The sequence below is a fragment of the Ovis aries genome, chromosome 4 (assembly GCF_016772045.2).
Source record: "Ovis aries strain OAR_USU_Benz2616 breed Rambouillet chromosome 4, ARS-UI_Ramb_v3.0, whole genome shotgun sequence".
Classification (NCBI taxonomy): domain Eukaryota; kingdom Metazoa; phylum Chordata; class Mammalia; order Artiodactyla; family Bovidae; genus Ovis; species Ovis aries.
This window is the reverse complement of record NC_056057.1, coordinates 106,251,897-106,270,984: the sequence shown is the minus strand read 5'-3', so window position 1 is coordinate 106,270,984 and position 19,088 is coordinate 106,251,897. Positions and strand designations below refer to the sequence as shown.

Sequence of the window (19,088 nt, the reverse complement as noted above, 5' to 3'; positions counted from 1 at the left end):
GACAGAAATGGTCTGGACCTAACAGAAGCAGAAGATATTAAGAAGAGGTGGCAAGAATACACAGGAGGACTGTACAAAAAAGATCTTCACGACCCAGATAATCACGATGGTGTGATCACTCACCTAGAGCCAGACATCCTGGAGTAAGAAGTCAACTGGGCCTTAGGAAACATTACTACAAACAAAGCTAGTGGAGATAATGGAATTCCAGCTGAGCTATTTCAAATCCTAAAAAATGATGCTGTTAAAGTACTGCACCCAATATGCCAGCAAAGCCACTGCTCTTTTCCAAATTTGGCCACATCAGTGGCCACAGGAAAAGGTCAGTTTTCATTCCAATCCAAAAGAAAGGCAATGCCAAAGAATGTTCAAATTACCACACAACTGCACTCATCTCACACACTAGCAAAGTAGTGCTAAAAATTCTCCAAGCTAGGCTTTAACAGTACATGAACCAAGAACTTCGAGAGGTTCAAGCTGGATTTAGAAAAGGCAGAAGAACCAGAGATCAAATTGCCAACATCCACTGAATCACAGAAAAAGCAAAAAGAATTCCATAAAAACATCTATTTCTGCTTCATTGACTATGCTAAAGCCTTTCTGTGAATCACTACAAACTGTGGAAAATTCTTAAAGAGATGGGAATACCAGACCATCTTACCTGGGAATCCTGCATGCACGTCAAGAAGCCACAATTAGAACTAAACATGGAAAAACAGACTGGTTCTGAATTGAGGAAGGAGTATGTCAAGGCTGTATACTGTCACCCTGCTTATTTAACTTAGATGCCGAGTAATCCCGGGTTGGATGAAGCACAAGCTGGAATCAAGATGGCTGGGAGAAATATCAATAACCTCAGATATACAGATGACACCACCCTTATGGCAGAAAGCAAAGAGGCACTAAAGAGCCTCTTGATGAGAGTGAAAGAGAGTGAAAAAGCTGGCTTAAATCTCCACATTCAAAAAACAAAGATCATGGCATCCAGTCCCATCACTTCATGGCAAATAGATGGGGAAACAATGGAAACAGCGACAGACTTTATTTTCTTGGGCTCAAAAATCACTGCAGATGGTGTCTGCAGCCACAAAATTAAAATACACTTGCTCTTTGGAAGAAAACTTTGACAAACCTCGACAGCATATTAAAAGGCAGAGATATTACAATTATTAATATGTAATACAGATATTACATATTACCTTTGCCGACAAAGGTCCATACAGTCAAAGCTGTGATTTTTCCAGTAGTTATGTATGGATGCAAGATTTGGACCATAATGAAGGCTGAGCACCGAAGAACTGACACTTTTGAACTGTGGTATTGGAGAAGACTCTTGAGAGTCTTGAACTCTCAAGACCCTTGAACTGCAAGGAGATCAAACCGGTCAGTCCTAAAGGAAATCATTCCTAAATATTCATTGGAAGGACTGATGCTGAAGCTCCAATACTTTGGCCACCTGATACGACGAGCCAACTCATTGGAAAAGACCCTGATGGCTGATGAAGATTGAAAGTAGGAGGAGAAGGGGATGACAGTGGGCAAAATGGTTGGATGGCATCACCAACTCAATGGACGTGAGTTTGAGCAAGCTCTGGGAGATGGCAAAGGACCGGGAAGCCTAGCGTGCTGCAGTCCATGGGGTTGCAAAGAGTCAGACACAACTGAGGGACTGAACAACAATGAAGGATCCCATCAGGCTGGCCCCCACGTCATTTCAGTGCTGTCCCCATTAGTTTTTCAGTAGTTCTTTGCCTTGTTCTTGCCCTGCCACTGAAAGACCTCTCTGCACAGAGTGCTGCCAAGTTTAATTAGGGAATATACTTAAGAGACCAAAATCTGGGCGCCAGGCATGCTCACTGCTGTTTGCTGTCACTGTCTCAAGCCTCTTCAGTGGGCAGAGCCAGCAAACGTATTTCTAGCATAATTCATGAGTCCACCTACAAACCGCTAAGAAAATGTTAGGCCACCCAAAAGAAGATATAGGAAGCAACAGAGAACATTGCTCCCACCCTAAAGCTGAGAAAAAGCCTGATAATCTACAGAATCATAATTTTTCTTAAGCTCTTCAGACAGCTGAGAATACAAGAAAACAAAATAACCCGAATTCCCAACAGAAGGCCCTCCAGAGGACAGACAGGTCATGAGAAGGGTTCTGCCCATGGCAGAACATGAGATTAAGAGACAGCCACTACTCACATGATGAAACCGGGTGCCAGCCCAAGGGCTTCTATTAGCTCCTTCAGTACTCAAAACAACCGTGTAAGATAAGAAAAATTACTTGTGGGTCAAACATAATCAACAGAGGAACGAAAAATCATGATACAACTATATTGAGAGCTGATACGGAGGACTTCTGATACGTAAGAGAGGCCAAGAGATAAGGCCTAAAACTGATAAACCACTACATGGCATCATATGCTTAAACTGAATGGTGTGTGCGTGCTCAGTTGCTCTACCGTGTCTGACTCTCTGTGATCCCGTGGACCGCAGCCCACCAGGCTTCTCTGTCCATGAAATTTTGCAGGCGAGAATACTGGAGTGGGTTGCCATTTCCTTCTCCATGGGATCTTGCCAACACAGAGATTGAACCCGGGTCTCCTGGATTGGCAGGCAGGTTTTTTACCACTGTGCCACCTGGGATGCCTCCTACACTGAATTTCACAGAAAAATGATTATGATGCAAATTTCAAGTTTTATGGGGGTTTTTAAACTACAATTTTAAAAAGTATCATCATAGTTATACTAATTAGTGGTAAGAGCTAGAATAACCAGGTAAAATTATTTTCTCTGTGGAGTTATACTTCAGATAGGAAAGGGTAAGAAGAGGAATTGGTTTCATTCTAACATTATTTGAACTATTACATTTTTTAAAATATGTATTAGCTTGTAATTTTTTCAAACTCTGATGAAAAGACCTCCTTACCTTGATCTGTAAGACATCAAGTGGAACTGTCTCTCCTTTCACAATGGCAAGTGTAGCATCTGTAATATGTCTAAAAGATAACAAGAAGGAAATTATCACGTTGTGAAGAATAAGCAGCAGTCCCCCCAAGACACACACACCCACATATACACACACTCACCCCCCTAACACAACCATTCCTGCCCAGAGTACCAACAGATGAATCAGGAAAAAGACGTATCCCTTCGAAATACCCCCAAGAAAGTAGAATGAGGGAGTATAAAAGAATTGCTGATGCAAACAGAGTGGAAGGCTCTGATACAGACTCAAAAAGAAGGCTTCAGCAAAGGGAAGTTTATACGAAGCACTAATCATTTATTTACTTCACACTCATTGAGGGCCTACATTGTGTCCAACTCTTATCATTGGAAATTATGATAAATAAATAACATACCATCTTTCATTCACTGTAACAAAGTCAAGCACTTCAAAAACCATATACCTTTTTACTCTAGTAATCTGAAGGATAACTAAAGGCCAGGACTGGGCCTCCCTGGTTGGCTCAGTGGCAATGAATCCGCCTGCCAGTGAGGGGGCATGAATTCGATCCCCTGATCCAGGAAGATTCCAAATGCTGCAGAGCAACTAAGCCCATGCGCCCCCAAATACCAAGCCTGTGCTCTAGAGCCAGGGAGCCGCAACTACTGAGCTCACGTGCCCCAAGTACTAAAGCCCGTGTGCCCTAGAGCCCGTGCTGCACAACAAGAGAAGCCACCACAATGAGAAGCCCACAGACCACAACTAGAGAGTAGCCCCTATTTGCTGCAATTAGAGAAAAGTCCACAGAGCAACAAAGACCAGCACAGCCATAAATAAAAGTAAATAAATGAGATTATTTTAAAAAAGAAAAAAAAGCACCTAGGTATCTCTGGTGTGGGATTACATTCAAAAAAAGAAAAAATAAAATAAAGGACAGGATTCGTTGAAGTTATTTTAGAAAAATATAATAAATCCTCAAAATATACACGTTAATGCTTGGATGACATTCTGGGTTCCCTAGTAAGCAAGCTGAAACTTAATAAACAACCTCATTTACTTTCTCAAATTTCTCTTTATCCTATTTCCCCCTCCAAGACAGATGCTATGTGGGAAGTAGGTAGAAGTCTAGAAAATGAGATTCAATTTAGGGGAAAGCAAGATGCATGTTTACCAGTTCAGATTAATTCGATATGAATACATTAATTTCAAAGGAAGTTATCAGAAAGAATCCTAAAGTTCCATGCTTGCTCTGAGTGGTACCTAGCACATTAAGAGGTTTAAGAAGTGCTGTTGAGAGGCTGACCTTTAAAAAATGTTCTGACTGAAAAATGCCTTTCCATATTAATTTTTTTCAAAATTGCTTGGCAGAAGATGGTTAACATGCAACCTTAAATTTGTCATCCTCTAGCAATAATTGAAAGTTCTAAATAAAGCAGCCCTGTAGCATGGAACAGCTATTTTTTAGGCTTATTTATCTGCAACATTCTGAATTCAAAATTCCTTTTTCTTCTGTAGTAATTATGGTACAACAAATCTTGACAGCAATGCAAAAAGCAAAGCCTTGTTCTTTTAAATAGCCTCAGGCACCTGCCACGTTAAGAGGGTCTACAAAATTCTGAACCCAGGGCAGACCGACTTAATTACCTAAGAGCCCTGGGGCATGCTTATAAATTAAGTTTTAAAAATCTTAAAATTATAAATAGAAGCAGCAGCAACATTAGTTTAACTACAGGGAAAATCAGCTCTCAAGACACTGAGGGCTATCTAAGGCCTTGAGGGCGGGTGCCCATCATAGACCCTGGCTTTGGATAGGTGAGGGATTCTCCCAGGAATGCCGTCTGCCTCTGCACTGCTGACATATTTGGTAACGCTGGCAAGCAGTTTGAATAATCTATACTGACAGGCAGAAAGACCAGCTATCACAAGTGATCAAGACCCGAACCAGACAGGATTTGTCTCCGACAAGCAAAAACGTTTACCTCACTGGTTGTTGTATTTATTGTCCCTCAGAAATTCTGAACTGGGGGAAAATAAACAGCAAAATGAAATGCCATGTTCAGCTGCAGGAAAACTGGCAAAGGGCTGGATACTCCCCACTAGATGAAGACTTGAGGCATGAGGGACATTTTAATAAAGATCTGATATTAGTGCATGTCTACACTTATGCCTAATCTGTGATATATGGGCCAAGGCTTTTATCTAAAACAACTGAATTGTTAAAAGATATAAGATGACTCCTAAAATTAAACAGCAATAATAAATCCATAAAACCAGTCTATTCAAAATCCCTAAGCAGAACTGGACAGCCACACATGCAAAAGAATGAAGTTACACCACTAGCTTACACCACACACAAAGATAAACTCAAAATGAATTAAAGACCTGAATGTAATAAGACCTGAAACTATAAAACTAAGAGAAAACAGAGGGTAAGCTTCTTGCCGTAAGACTTGGTGATGATTTCTGAATCTGATACCAAAAGCAACAAAAGCAAAAATAAAAGTGTGGGACTACATCACACTAAAAACCTTCTGGTGAGCAAAGGAAAGCAGCAACAAAATGAAAAGGCAACCTGATGAATGGGAGGAAATATTTGCAAGTCATATATCTGCTAAGTGGTTAATATCCAAAACATATAAATATCTCATACAACTCAACAGAGGAAAAAAAAATCCACTTGAAAAATGAGCAGATGATTAGAGCAGACATTTTTCCATAGAAGACATACAGACGGCCACAGGTACATGAAAAGATGGCCCGGAAGCATGAAACTTCAGGGAAAAGCAAATTGAAACACACAGAGATATCCCCTCATACCCGTGAGAACGGCTACTATAAAAAAGATAAGAAATAACAAGTGTTATAGAGGATGTGGAGAAAAGGGAACCCTTGTTCACTGTTGGTGGGAATGTTAAATTGGTACAGCCACTGTGGAAAACAGTATGGAGATTCCTCAAAGAATTAAAAATAGAACTACCGTATAATTCAGCAATGCCAATTCTAGCTATTTATCCAAAGAAAACAAAAGCACTAACTCGCAAGATACATGCACCATATTTGTTACAGCATTATGTGCAATAGCTAAGATATGGAAACAAGCTAAGTGTCCACTGACAGGTGAATGGATAAAGAATACGTGATACATGTATATGTTTGGGCACACACACATAGCATTCAACAATAAAAAAGAATGAAATTATGCCATTTGCAACAACATGGATGAGCCTGGAGGGTGTCACGCTAAGTGAAGTCAAGTCAGACAGAGAAAGACAAATACTGTATAATCTCACTTTTTTGTGTGTGGCATCTTAAAAAAAGAAGTTCATAAATGACACAGAACAGATTGGCGTTTGTCAGAGGTGGGGTGTGGGAGGTGGGCAAAACAGGTGAAGGGAGTCAAAAGTTACAAAATAAGTAAGTCGTGGGGATGGAAGGTATAGCATGGCAACTAATGCTAATACTGTGCTGTATGTTTGAAAGTTTTAAAGAGAGCATATCTTAAAAGCTCTCATTGTAAGGGAAAAAATTCTGTAACTATTGTCTGGTGGCAGATGTCAACTATACTTACCGTGGTGGTATACACATATTGAATCATTGTGTTGTACATCTGAAACTAATATAATGTTGTATGTCCATTACATTTTAAAAGAAAAATCCCAAAGCAGAAACAAAAAAAATAATCCAAAACAGAAAATCACTTGCATATTGTTATTGTCATTGATTCTGGAAGGTTATAAACAGAAATGCCTTGAGAATATTTCAATTCATTCATTCAACAAACACTATTTATTGACCTCTCCAATGTGTCACAAAGCCTTAAAGATCAGGCATTTAAAATGGATAATCAACAAGGACCTACTGTATAGCACAGGGAACTCTGAGCAATGTTATGTGACAGCCTGGACAGGGGGTAGTTTGGAGGAGAAGGGATACATGTGTATGGATGGCTGAGTCCCTTCACTGTTCACCTGAAATTATTAACAACATTGTTAATCGGCTATATCCTAATACAAAACAAAAAGTTTAAAAAATAAAGATCAGGCAACCGACAGTGAGACCCTGATAATGACGTGTCCAAGACTCTATTTCTAATCAAAGTCACAACTCGAATTCAAGATTCCCATCTTCTTGAAAGACTCAATTTTTGTTTACAGAATGCTTTCAAAAGAAAAGTGCAATGGTAACAATTTGCCTGACTCCTGAAGACAACGGCAGACTCACAGCAATTTAATTTAGATGTCAAGGCTGCACTGCTTTCTGTCGACTTTCTCTGTACTGCCTTCTACTTTAGGCATTCACTAAAGGAGGTAACTATATTTGGTTGTTTTAGCTACTTATATTATCAAGGTAACGGAGCCAAGGCTGCTGGCTTGGTCTCCACGGGGGATTTGCTATTTGTCATCATGCATACTTAACACAAACAAATGAGCACTGCGAATCTGTCTTCACCAGAGAATCTTACAACACAAAAGCACATAAAGAGTATGCTTGGATCAGCAAAGCTAACTTCATAAGAAACAAAAGGCCATCAGTATTCATCGCCATACCTCACCTGGGGACTTAATGTTAGATCACCAGGGTCCCACCACCCAACAGAGAAACTTCGCAATCAACTGAATGCTTGAACTCTGATCTCCTCTTCTTAATGATCTGGTTTCAGGCTGCTGCTGCTGCTAAGTCACTTCAGTCTGTATCACACATGCGGATCTGCCATTCCCAGGCTCTCTCACCCACAAATGCTACCATCCCACATTGACAACCTACTGGACTTTGTTTCCACTTTCTGCAAAGAGTGTCTGGCTCAAACTACTGGTCTGGCCCAGTGGGATGAATCCGATGGGAATCTTACTGAAGGTAGCCTGGGGGGAAGAAAATGAGAGGGAAGTTTTATTGCTATGGTCAGAAAATGAGATCGAACAAAGAGGCACAGACGTGTCCATAAAACAAAGTAAGTGACCCTGGCCCTGCCTCCCTGTCCTCCATCACACACCCCTAGACCAGCCATCAGGTAATCCTGAGGAAGCAGTTTCTAGAACAATGCAGTTCATGAAAACAACAAAGCTTCAAAGTTGGAAGAAATACTTGAATACTTACTAATAGCAATGGATTGAAAGAAATTTGGTTTAGAAAATGAGTGTCTTGGATATTACATAACTGCATGACTGTCACAGACTGTACTACGTTGCCAAACTATTTGACAAAGTTGCAGATAAAATTCAATTTAAAATGTCTAACACTGGTATAGTGACTGAGGACAGGTGAAATAGCCTTGTAAACTATTGCAAGTATAAACAAGGCTAAGAGAATATGCAAGGTCAAGTAGCAGAAGGCTACCAGAGGACTTAATCAAATGCTACAAATACTAATAGATACTGTAAGGTTCCAAAGAATATTTTGAGCTCAATCTATTACCACCAAGGGACTGTGAAGGATCTTCTTCACTGCGGTTACTTTTTCTTGCTGTACTTCTTATTTAAAACACTTTAAATGATTGTAGAAAAGTGGATAAAATAATCCCACAACACCCATGTAACTAAGACCCAGATTTGGCAAGTATTACATTTTGCCATATTTGCTGCAGAGTTTTAAGAGAGAAATTGATGCAGATGCAGTTCAAGTCCCTTCTCACACTCTTCCTCTTCCCCAAAGGAAACCAACCATCCATCATCATCGACTTGGTACAATTCCTTTCCATCCACATTATCATCCTTTGACTACATAGTTGATGCTTCCATCAACAGTATCTTTGTTCTCTGAATTTTAAAACTTTGTAGAAATGCATAACATGCTTTAGCAACCTGACTTTTTTACTGAATATTTTTTAGATTTACCATGTAGATGTTTATAAGCCTAGTTAATTCATTTTAACTGTTGTGTGGCTTCCAACATATGAATATACCATGGTTTATTAATGAAGGAATCCTATGAGAAAAAGATTTTATAGGGAAATTTTATAGTTTAAACAACTCTAGGTTAAAAAAAAAAATCCATCGGATATTCTAGATTCCCAAAGCAGCAAAAGTTAGCCACGGGTTAATAAAAGTGTTCTATGACAGGCAGATTTTACTTTCTAAAATCCAAGGAAGCAAAACTTGTTCCCACCTTAAAACATAAAATAGGGAGGGAGGGAGGATGGGAGGAATAAAGAAAGAGGAGAAAAGTAAAAGTCAAAATGTAATTACCCTTATTTTAAAGCTCACCTCATCTGCTCTTCGAAGAACTCCAGTAATAACCTAAAAATGTTTTAAAAAATTATTATAAACACCTTGTAGTTCCTTTATCATAAAATAATTGGATTCAATTTTCTTGGACCACAGACTTGTTCCTGTTTTCTTCCTAGAAACTATGTCAAAAGACGTATTGGTTCTTAAAAAAAAATTAAAAAAAAAAAAAAAAAGATGCATTGGTTCTTAAAACACAAACCATTCTCCAATAAGATCAGAGCTAAATTAGGTTTTATTCTTCACCTGGGATCAATACGACTATAAAGACTAAGATAAAATAATTATAAAACCTCCACATTATATTAGCAAAATTATGTTTTAAGTTCGGTAAGATGGGTCACTCAGAAGCCTGCTCTCAATAAAAGTTTCTTATCGATGAATACAAAGACAAGGGGAATTGTGTTCCCTCTATAAAAAGACATTTTTAATTTGAATTTTTACATAATTTACTTTTCACTTTTAAACTATAATGCACAAGTCTTGTAAAAACTGTAAAAAATACCTGAAGAAAGAATACTTCCTCATTAACCCACCAGACATCATTAGTGAGCTGTTTACATTCTGTTACATTTCTCTCCAATTCTTGTTTTTTAATCAGGGCATAGTTTTATGACTAGATTATACTAGATACACAATTTGGTTATCTTTCTTAAAAACATTTTGTAAAGTCAAGGCTGACGCCAATCTTCTCTCCATCTCCTGCCTCCCTGAAATTTGGGGATTAAATGGGGCTCTGATGAGACCCACTTCACTCTTTGTTGGCCGTGCTGTTTTCTTCACATTTCATTAAAAAGCCATAAAAACAATTAGAAGATCATTAGCATAGCCTTTTAAAAAGCAGCTTACTAAGGCTCACATGGTTGCTAAATTAAACACAGGACAATGCCCTGCCTGCTGGGAGCTCTTGACCCACAAACACTGAGGCAAACCAGAGGCAGAGGCAAAAGGCAAGGGAAATGAGGTTCGGATGAAGCGTTTACACAAGCTGGGGCGACTGAGGGGGAGGGGCCCCTGCACGGGGCTCTTCAGGGGCTTCCAATACGTAATGAAGGAGCTAGTCTATCGCCCTGGAAAAGCAGAGCATTCCCAGGACAGTGTACTTACTGTCCCAGGGAAGCAATACGGAAAAGGCACTGCAGCACAAAGGCAGCACACACACGTGAGCACGGAACCCTCTGCCTCTAAAGGTACCATTAGGAGATAACATTACCTAGGACGGAAATGATGTGCGAATGGACACATGCCTTCTTTTAAAAAGGGAATCATTATTTAAGTTTTACAAGAAACCTTCCCAAAATTGACATTACGATTCCATAATAAACAGGGCTACTGCAGAAGAGTCATCAAAATGTAAAACGCGTTTCACACCCAGCACCATTTTGTACCCTGCTTTATTCCACTTTATCTACCTTCAATTTGATACAACAGAAACCTTTCTATGTGCTGGGTTCAGAATTTATACAAAGCAATGAAATAGAAGTCCATAAGGAAAAATGTAATGCTATGCTTGCTTCACAGAGAAAACAATCCTGGGAAGAATGGATTACCAAGAAACCATTTCCTTAAATGATAATCACTTTATGCCCCCGCGCTAAGATCTCACTTCTGTTTTCCTCATTTGCAAAATGGCTTCAGACAGAACAGTGGCCATACCTCTTGCAAAGTCCCATCGCCTCCAGCGACAATGATCACATCTGTGTTTTCCATCAGTTCCAGGAGTTTCTTGGCTTGGCCCTCATAATCTGTCTGCAATACAAAGGAAGCCTTTGGTAAATGTATCATCCTAGAGCCGCAAGCCCAAAGGCCTAAAAATGTAGAAGTTTCTTTACAGTTTTACACTGAATCTTTTCTTAAATTCATAATTGATGCATATGAAAAACTAAATAGGTGCTAAAGCAACTAGATATGGTTTTTATAGTTTCATATGTTTAGAGCTGGAAGGGACCTCAGAAACCGTCCAGTCAGCTCCTTGCTTTAAAAATAAAATTCAAACTCAAACTGATGATGCGTCTCAGTTACAGTTAGCCAATCAGGGGACTCATTCTCAGTGCAGTGCAGATTCTATTATTCATTTACCCAATGACCTTCATCTGAAAGCAAGAGGTCAAATGTGTACGCAAATAAGGAGAAACAGATGTAATGAAAACAGCACAGATTTGAGAGCCCAAGAGACCCAGATTAAACCCCTCCAACTCTATTTTTTAGCTGAGTGGCTTTAAACCCTCAAGATCTTAATTTCCTTATCAATGAAATCATGTGTACTGGAAGAAAGGCTAAGAGATTTCTCATGAAAAGCAATCAGTAAGGTACCTGTTCTTAACTGGTACTGTGCTAAATAACAGCTTCCCCAGCGGCGCAGCTGGTAAAGAACCCGCCTGCCAATGCAACAGACTCAGACTCAATCTCTGGGTCGGGAAGCTCTCCTGAAGAAGGAAATGGCAATCTGCTCCAGTATTCCTGCCTGGAAAATCCCATGGACAGAGGAGCCCGGTGGGCTACAATCCATGGGGTTGCAAAGAGTTGGACATGACAGAGCGACTAAAACCAAATACTGGATTTTAACAGATGTAAAGGTAATGCAATTAATAATAAGGAAACACTATTTCCTGTGGACATTCTACTAGACAAACTAACAGGCAAAGAATTAAGAGACTGAGGTTTCAGATGGGCTAAAGCACGCGGCCACAGTCAACACGGGAAAAAAAAATGAAGCCCCTACACTAACATCACCTCATCTCATGATGTATGGTTCTACTTCCATCCTGAAAAAATCAAATGACTGGCTTTGCAGTTATACATTTGCAAATACATCTTTTTTCACACTTAACAGCTTATTAGAAAGGATTTACATGAACAAACGGAGAGGTACCTGGGGCAAACTGTGTGGGGAGGGGCGTCCCATGCCCTCTGGTACACCACTTCTCAGACTTCCACAGGTTCACCAGCCCTGAAGCTCTCTGAACCCTGTCTCTTTGGGTTTTTATGTTGGTTTCATTACATACCCATGGTTGATTAAATTGTTGCCCTCTAGTGGTTGAACTCAATCAATCCAAATATTTCATTAAAAAGAAAAGAATACATGTTGATCCTAATTTAAAAGGAGGCTTTGTAAACATCCCCAAATAGGTGACCACTGGTAATCTGCAAGGGTTCTCCAAGAACAAGACGTCTCAGACTGTTCTCATCTTTGATAGTGATAGTGAAAGTCGCTCAGTCATGTCCGACTCTGTGTGACCCCATGGACAGTAGCCAACCAGGCTCCTCTGTCCATGGGATTTTCCAGGCTAGAATACTGAAGTGGGTTGCCATTTCCTTCTCCAAGGGATCTTCCCGACCCAGGGATCAAACCCGGGTCTCCCGCATTGCAGGCAGACTCTTTACAGTCTAAGCCACCAGGGAAGTCACAGATAAGAAGATACGAGAATCCAAATAGACATTCTGTCTGGTCCTCCGCAAAGCTGAGCTATTTGATAATATCCTTGGGAACAAGGCGGAGACAAGTGGGAACAATACACTAGAATACAGCTGGGTGGACTGATCACCAAGTGAATGTCTATGTTCAAAGTAACATGCGCCCGGGGGAGGAGCATCAAATTGTAGGTAGATTCCTGATGACATTTCTTTAGGGCTCTCCACTCAGCCTTTTCCTGAATAACACTTGATCAACAGGGAGAGGAAGGGTCATTTACTGAATATATAAGTGATACAAACCTGACAATCTTGCCCTTCCTGACTTCTCCACCCTCATCTCTGCCTGTCTCTCCTAGCTCATCCTCCTCTAGCTACACTGGCCTTCTTACTCTTCCTCAAACACCCACAAATACCCTGCAGAGCCTCTGAATGTGCAGTATGCTGGCCCTGGATCCTCTCCCCAACCCACCTGCATGGCTCACTCATTTCCTCCAGGTCTCTTTGAAAGGGCATCTTTTAAGGCCAGCCTTCCTCGGCTTCCTGAACTAAACTAACACCCCCTTTACTCTTCTTACCCCTCCTGACTTTTCCTCTTGGCACTTACCACCACCTGACAAACCGTAAGTTTATTTACATGTGTTTATCATGTGCACCCCTTCTCTTCCTACTTGAGAATTTCTCTGAGGACAGACAGGGAAAATGTTTTGTTCAGACTCTATCCTCAATACCTAGAACAGAGTTTACTTTATAGGAGGTGCTGTGGTTGTTTAGTTGCTAAGTAGTATCTGACTCTTTGTGACCCCATGGACTGCAGCCCACCAGGCTCCTCTGTCCATGGGATTTCCCAGGCAAGAATACTGGAGTGGGTTGCCATTCTCTTTTCCAGGGGATCTTCCTGACCCAGGGATCAAACCCACATCTGATGAGTTGGCACGTGGATTCTTTATCACTGAGCCACCTGGGGTACTCAAATATTTGCAAGAAAAAGTGAAAAATAGGAATGAGTACAGGAATGAAAGAACCAGAATTTCAAAAGACACTGACACATTGAACAGACCATAATTTAAAAGACTACATTAATAGGGATGACATATCTGAGGCTCTAACCTTAAGAGGAAAATTCTAAATGCACCAAAGAGAAAGGAGAAAGAGTGGCCTAAGGATGCAGAAAACTCAAATTTTATACCTTTCATAAAAATTAACTCAAAATGGATCACAGATCTAAATGCAAATAAAAAACTATAAAATCTCTAGAAAATAACATAGTAGAGGATCTAGGTGATCCTGGGTTTGGTGATGAGTCTTTAAATAAATCACCAAAAGCAAACCTAAAATAAAAAATTAATAAGTTGGACTGTCTTAAAATTAAAAAGATAAGTAAAAATTATACCAGGCAAAAACTAACCAAAGTAAGCTAGTATGGTTACTAATAACACTAAATAAAATAGACCACAGTAAAAGGCAGCATCAGTACTTAAGGGTTATGCATTACGATGGGTTCAAAATGCAAGGAAAATGAAATAATTTGAAATGTGAATGCATCTACTGACATAGTCTTAAAATATAAAAGAGCAAAAGTGAATAAAACTACATTGAGAAATAGACAAATCTATCCAGCTGGATATTTCTAACACCTCTTTCTGAATAATCTATAGTTAAAACAGAAGAAAACAGTTAAGGACATTGTAAGTTTTGAGCCACACAATTAACAGACGTGACTTACTGGGCATATATAGAACATGGTACCCAATAACTGATACCTGTTCTTTTCAGGCATACATAAAACATTTGTGAAAACAAACCACATGCTAGGCCATAAAACAAATTTACTGAAATTATAGAGACTACATTCTTTGACTATAGCACAATTAAATCAGAAATCATTAACAAAAAGATGTGGAAAAGTTTTGAAAATTTTAAAACATGCCTAAATAACTCACAGGTCAAACAAAAATCATGATGAAAATTAGAAAATATTTAGAAATGAATGATAATGAAAATATATCAAAACTTCTAGGATGTAGCTGAAGCAGCAAATGCTAGGAAAGAAGGGTGAAAATTAATGAAATAAATATTCAAGTTAAAATGTCAGAACAGCAGGAGCAGAAAAAAAAAATCCAAAGAAAGCAGAATGAAGGAAACAAAGACAGACTGAAAATTACTGAAACAAACATAAAGGGATCAACAGGCCAAAAAATGGTTCTTGGCAAGGATTAAATTGACACAGCTCTCACATGACTGGGAGGCAAAAAAAATATGGTATAGATAAACAATAAAACAATATTGAGCATGCCAATGATTTATTTCAGATGGTATAGAAATTTAAAAGAAGAAGATTTTATGAACAACTTCATGCCTATTAATTTGAAAACTTAGATGAAATGCACAAATTCCTTTAAAAATTTTAACCTTACTAATATTAATAGAACATCTTGATGTACTTCTACAGGCACTAAAGAAATTTAATACACACGTACAAAAAAATTTCCCTTCAAAGAAAGCTCCAAGTAGGCCCAGGTGGTTCTGCTTTTGAGTTCAACCAAACATTTCAGGGATAAATAGTACCAGTCTTAAGTGAGCATTCTCAGCCCTCTTATATGTAGAGTCTGCAGTATACATTATAGGCCTAAAATAAACGTCAGTGTTCTTCCCCTCTCTCCCATCCCTGCAGGCAGACAACTGGATGACCATGTCTCAGACAAGGTGGCGTGCAGCACTGCATGGTCAATTGGACTAAATGACCATTCAACCTCTAAGATTTAATGAAAGTGTCTAATATTAAAAATCAGTAAACCACAGACTTAAAAACAGGTAACACAGTGATTTTTACCAAATACATTCACCTATGTACACACCATACGCAAAGCACTTAAAGTCAACAAAGTGGGGCCTTGAGGCATCTTCTGAAGTACACAATTCCCTCTCATTTATTTTTTACCCCCTTTCTTCATATCCAAATCTTGAAAATTCTAAAGCTTTACCACTTAAAATTCCTCACCAAAGATAATTCCTTACCAGAAAGAAAATGTTTACCTGTCTGCCAAGAAATTAATTACTCGAAGTTTTTTTTTTTTTTAAAAGAGTCAGAAGAATTCTTACAACTATAACAACTTTTCATCTTCTAAGAGACAAGAGTTCCAAGTCCTATCTTTCAGAGGAAAGGAACCAAGTTCATGGCTCCATTTAATCCTATTTTGAAAATGAAAAGCTCAGAGAGGTTGGGAAAAACAATATAATAGTATTAATTATCAGAAGAAGAACACAACGTTGATTTCTCTGTTCTTACCTCCTTACGTGATAAACGATTTCTGCTAAGTCAAGAGAACTGGATATGTTATAAGGAGGGGTGGCTTGGATAAAATCAATACTCTAGAGCAAGTCTCACCTTAACGACAGTAACATCCATGCCAGATAAGTGTAAAATCGGGGCAGCATTTTTTTCAAACAGAGTCCTGGCTTTGCTGTAAACAAAGGAAAAAATACAAATATTTTAACAGGCGTGCTCAGGAGGGAAAATAAAAAGCCCAACTATGTTCTCTAGAATAGGACAAGGAACAGCCTAGAGCACACAGGCTTCCTCTATTTCTTCAACCCGGGAAGACTAATGATGAGTAATGAATGGGTTTCTCTGGGTAGAAACACAGACTCTCTCACTCTAGGGCCCCCAGGAGCTTGCCCCTATCCATGCAGGATGCTTACAGTTCACATTCTAGCTCCTCCAGAGGAAAAGTGTACACTAGATATGGCTCCAGTCTAGCAACAACGTCTGATTCATTCAACAAGCACTACCGACCTTCTACTGTGTGCTAGACACATGTAGGAGCTGGACAAACAACAGGACAAGGCAGACAAACACACGTGTAATTCAGGTATAATGTAACAAGCCCTCGAGGGGCTTCTTTATAGTCGGCTGGTGGACTGAGAACGTATTTAACATTTTTCATGTGGCCTGAGAGAACAGATGGAACCTAAGAGAATATTGCTTAATTCTGACTCAGTGAACACAACCTTTGAAGGAAAGAGACATCATTTTTAACGATTTCAAATACTAGGGGTATCTCCATTTCTTGAGTTTTAAGCCTGTAGTGAAATCCCTGGAGAAAGAGCAAAATTCTTTTCCATGGAGGCAGAATTTCTGCTGAGAAAGGGAGAAGTTCTAAATTACCTAATCTTACTATGGGATAATTGGCAGCTTGTCTAAAACTCCAAGGGGCCTCCCTGGTAGCTCAGCTGGTAAAGAATCCACCTGCAATGTGAAAGACCTGGGTTCGATCCCTAGGTTGGGAAGATCCCCTGGAGAAGGGATAGGCTACCCACTCCAGTATTCTGGCCTGGAGAATTCCCTGGACTGTATAGTTCTAGGGTCGCAAAGAGCCGGACACAACGGAGCGACTCTCACTTTCTAAAACTCCCAGTCATGCGCTTCTCAGGGTAGCCCTGGCACATGGTCCACACCTTTTATACAGACTTTCACCTTCTATGAGGAATAGTGGTTCCCAAGACAGTCTTCAGGACTAGACTGGAAGCCTTGCAAACACACACGTCAAACCTTATTAGTCCTTGAGTCCTGTGGCCTTTAGCATTATGACAGGTATTCTTAGAAGGTAAGCACCTGGTCCATTAATGCACTTATGAATGAATGAATAATCCATTCCAAATGTAGACAGGTATATTGTGAGGAAAAGGAAATGAGACAATTGTGGTATCTGATAACAACAGAAATAAAGCGCTCTTAGGAGAGCTTGTATGTTTTAAAAGTATCATACACATCATTCTAGTAGCGACCCTTGTCCAATTCAGGTCAAGATTCAAAAACAAGAGCCTAGAAATCAAGGGATACAGAAGCTGCAGAAAGTTCCCAATCACAGAGTCTCAAGGTTGAATAAATGTTAAACATACGCATCAGCTGACTTGTCTTTTACGCAAATATTTTCAACTATCGTATCACAAAACAGAACCAAAAGCTAGCACTTTCAAAACAATCAACACCAAACATCTAACTTTTACATTCACACTTACCCAGTCCTCTATCAAAAAGATTATTTTTCTTATCAGTGAGGCATGCTTTGAATTTCTTAAGAATATTTTATACTAGAAAGAGATGCAAAAGCAGTGAATGAGGAACATGTAAAGTTATGCACAGACCATATTCAACGTTCTTTGAAAAGAAGTAACTACCACCTGGAATACAAAACATAAAATGTTTCTGATTATGAATGAAAACAGAAATTGAGACGCTTGAGCAAATTTTCACAAGAGCCAAGAATAGCTTGAACCAAGGGCCCACCTAGGCAGGTAATAAGCAAACCAAAAAAACCTATCCTCCCACTTCTACGGCTCTGAATGCTTATTAGAACGAACGGGAAAGGCTAAATGGAAACTCCTCCTTCCCAGATCACCATTGCTGGGGCTTATACCAATAATAAAAGGCTGAGCTGGTGATACTGTAAACACTCCTCCTGGTAGGACTGCTTTCATTAACAGGCTGATAAGAAAGGGTCAGGTGGAACTGGATCAGCTCTATCTCTGGGAGGCAGAACTCTGGAGAAGTCTCAAGTGGCGGTATTAATCACTTATAACACACCTGTGGGCTCCTCTGAGTTAGCTTAAGAAATAAGATTTGCAAAAGTACAATGAGGTATCACCTCACACACAGTCAAATAGCATCATCAAAAAATCTACAAACAATAAATTCTGGAGAGTGTGTGGAGAGAAGGGAACCCTCTTACACTGTTGGAGGGAATGTTAATTGGTTTGGCCACCACGGAGAACAGTATGGAGGTTCCTTAAAAAACCGAAAACAGAGCTACCGTACGATACAGCAATCCCACACCTGGGCATAACATATATTCGAAAAAGATGAAAACTCTAATTTGAAAGGATACATATATGCATCCCAATGTTCACAGCAGCACAGTTTACAATAGCTAAAACATGGAAGTGACCAAAGTGTCCATCGACAGATGAGTGGATAAAGATGTGGTGTGCACACACACACACACACAATGGAATATACTCAGCCACAAAAAAGAATGAATATTGTCATTCACAACATGGATGGACCTAGAGATCATCACACTAAGTGAAATAAGTCAGAAAGAACGACAGATATTATACAATATTACTTACATGTGGCATCTAAAAAAAATTATTTTAAAAACAGAAATAAACTCATAAACACAGAAAACAAACTTACAGCTACCAAAATGGGGAGGGATAAATTAGGAGTATGGGATTAACAGATACACACTATTATATATAAATTAGATAAACAAAGATTTACCAGTTTATAGGTTTGTTTTTTTTTTTTTTTTTTTTTGCCAAGCAGCATGTGGGATCTTAGTTCCCTGACCAGGGATTGAAGCTGTGCCTCCTGCATCGGAAGTATGGCATCTTAATCACTGGACAGCCAGGGAAGTCCCAACAAAGATTTACTGTATAGCACAAGGAACTATATTCAATGTATTATAATAATCAGTAATGGAAAAGGATCTGAAAAACTATATATGTAT

At 39.3% G+C, this 19,088-nt stretch overlaps 1 protein-coding gene across 14 annotated transcripts in view; it reads right to left on the bottom strand.

Moving 5' to 3' along the window:
- AGK (acylglycerol kinase) overlaps positions 1 to 19,088 on the bottom strand; it is a 100,912-nt gene that overhangs the window by 38,750 nt on the left and 43,074 nt on the right. For all 14 annotated transcript variants that reach the window (XR_009600548.1, XR_009600551.1, XR_009600549.1 and 11 more), the window contains exons 5-9: positions 15,962 to 16,037; positions 10,819 to 10,911; positions 9,142 to 9,174; positions 7,706 to 7,800; positions 2,924 to 2,993 (exon numbers count right to left, since the gene is read on the bottom strand). Coding sequence is in view for 10 of the 14 variants with exons in the window: in XM_012177252.5 (XP_012032642.2) it covers positions 2,924 to 2,993; positions 7,706 to 7,800; positions 9,142 to 9,174; positions 10,819 to 10,911; positions 15,962 to 16,037 (367 nt within the window). In the remaining 4 variants the exon portion in view is untranslated. The remainder of the gene's footprint in view (positions 1 to 2,923; positions 2,994 to 7,705; positions 7,801 to 9,141; positions 9,175 to 10,818; positions 10,912 to 15,961; positions 16,038 to 19,088) is intronic.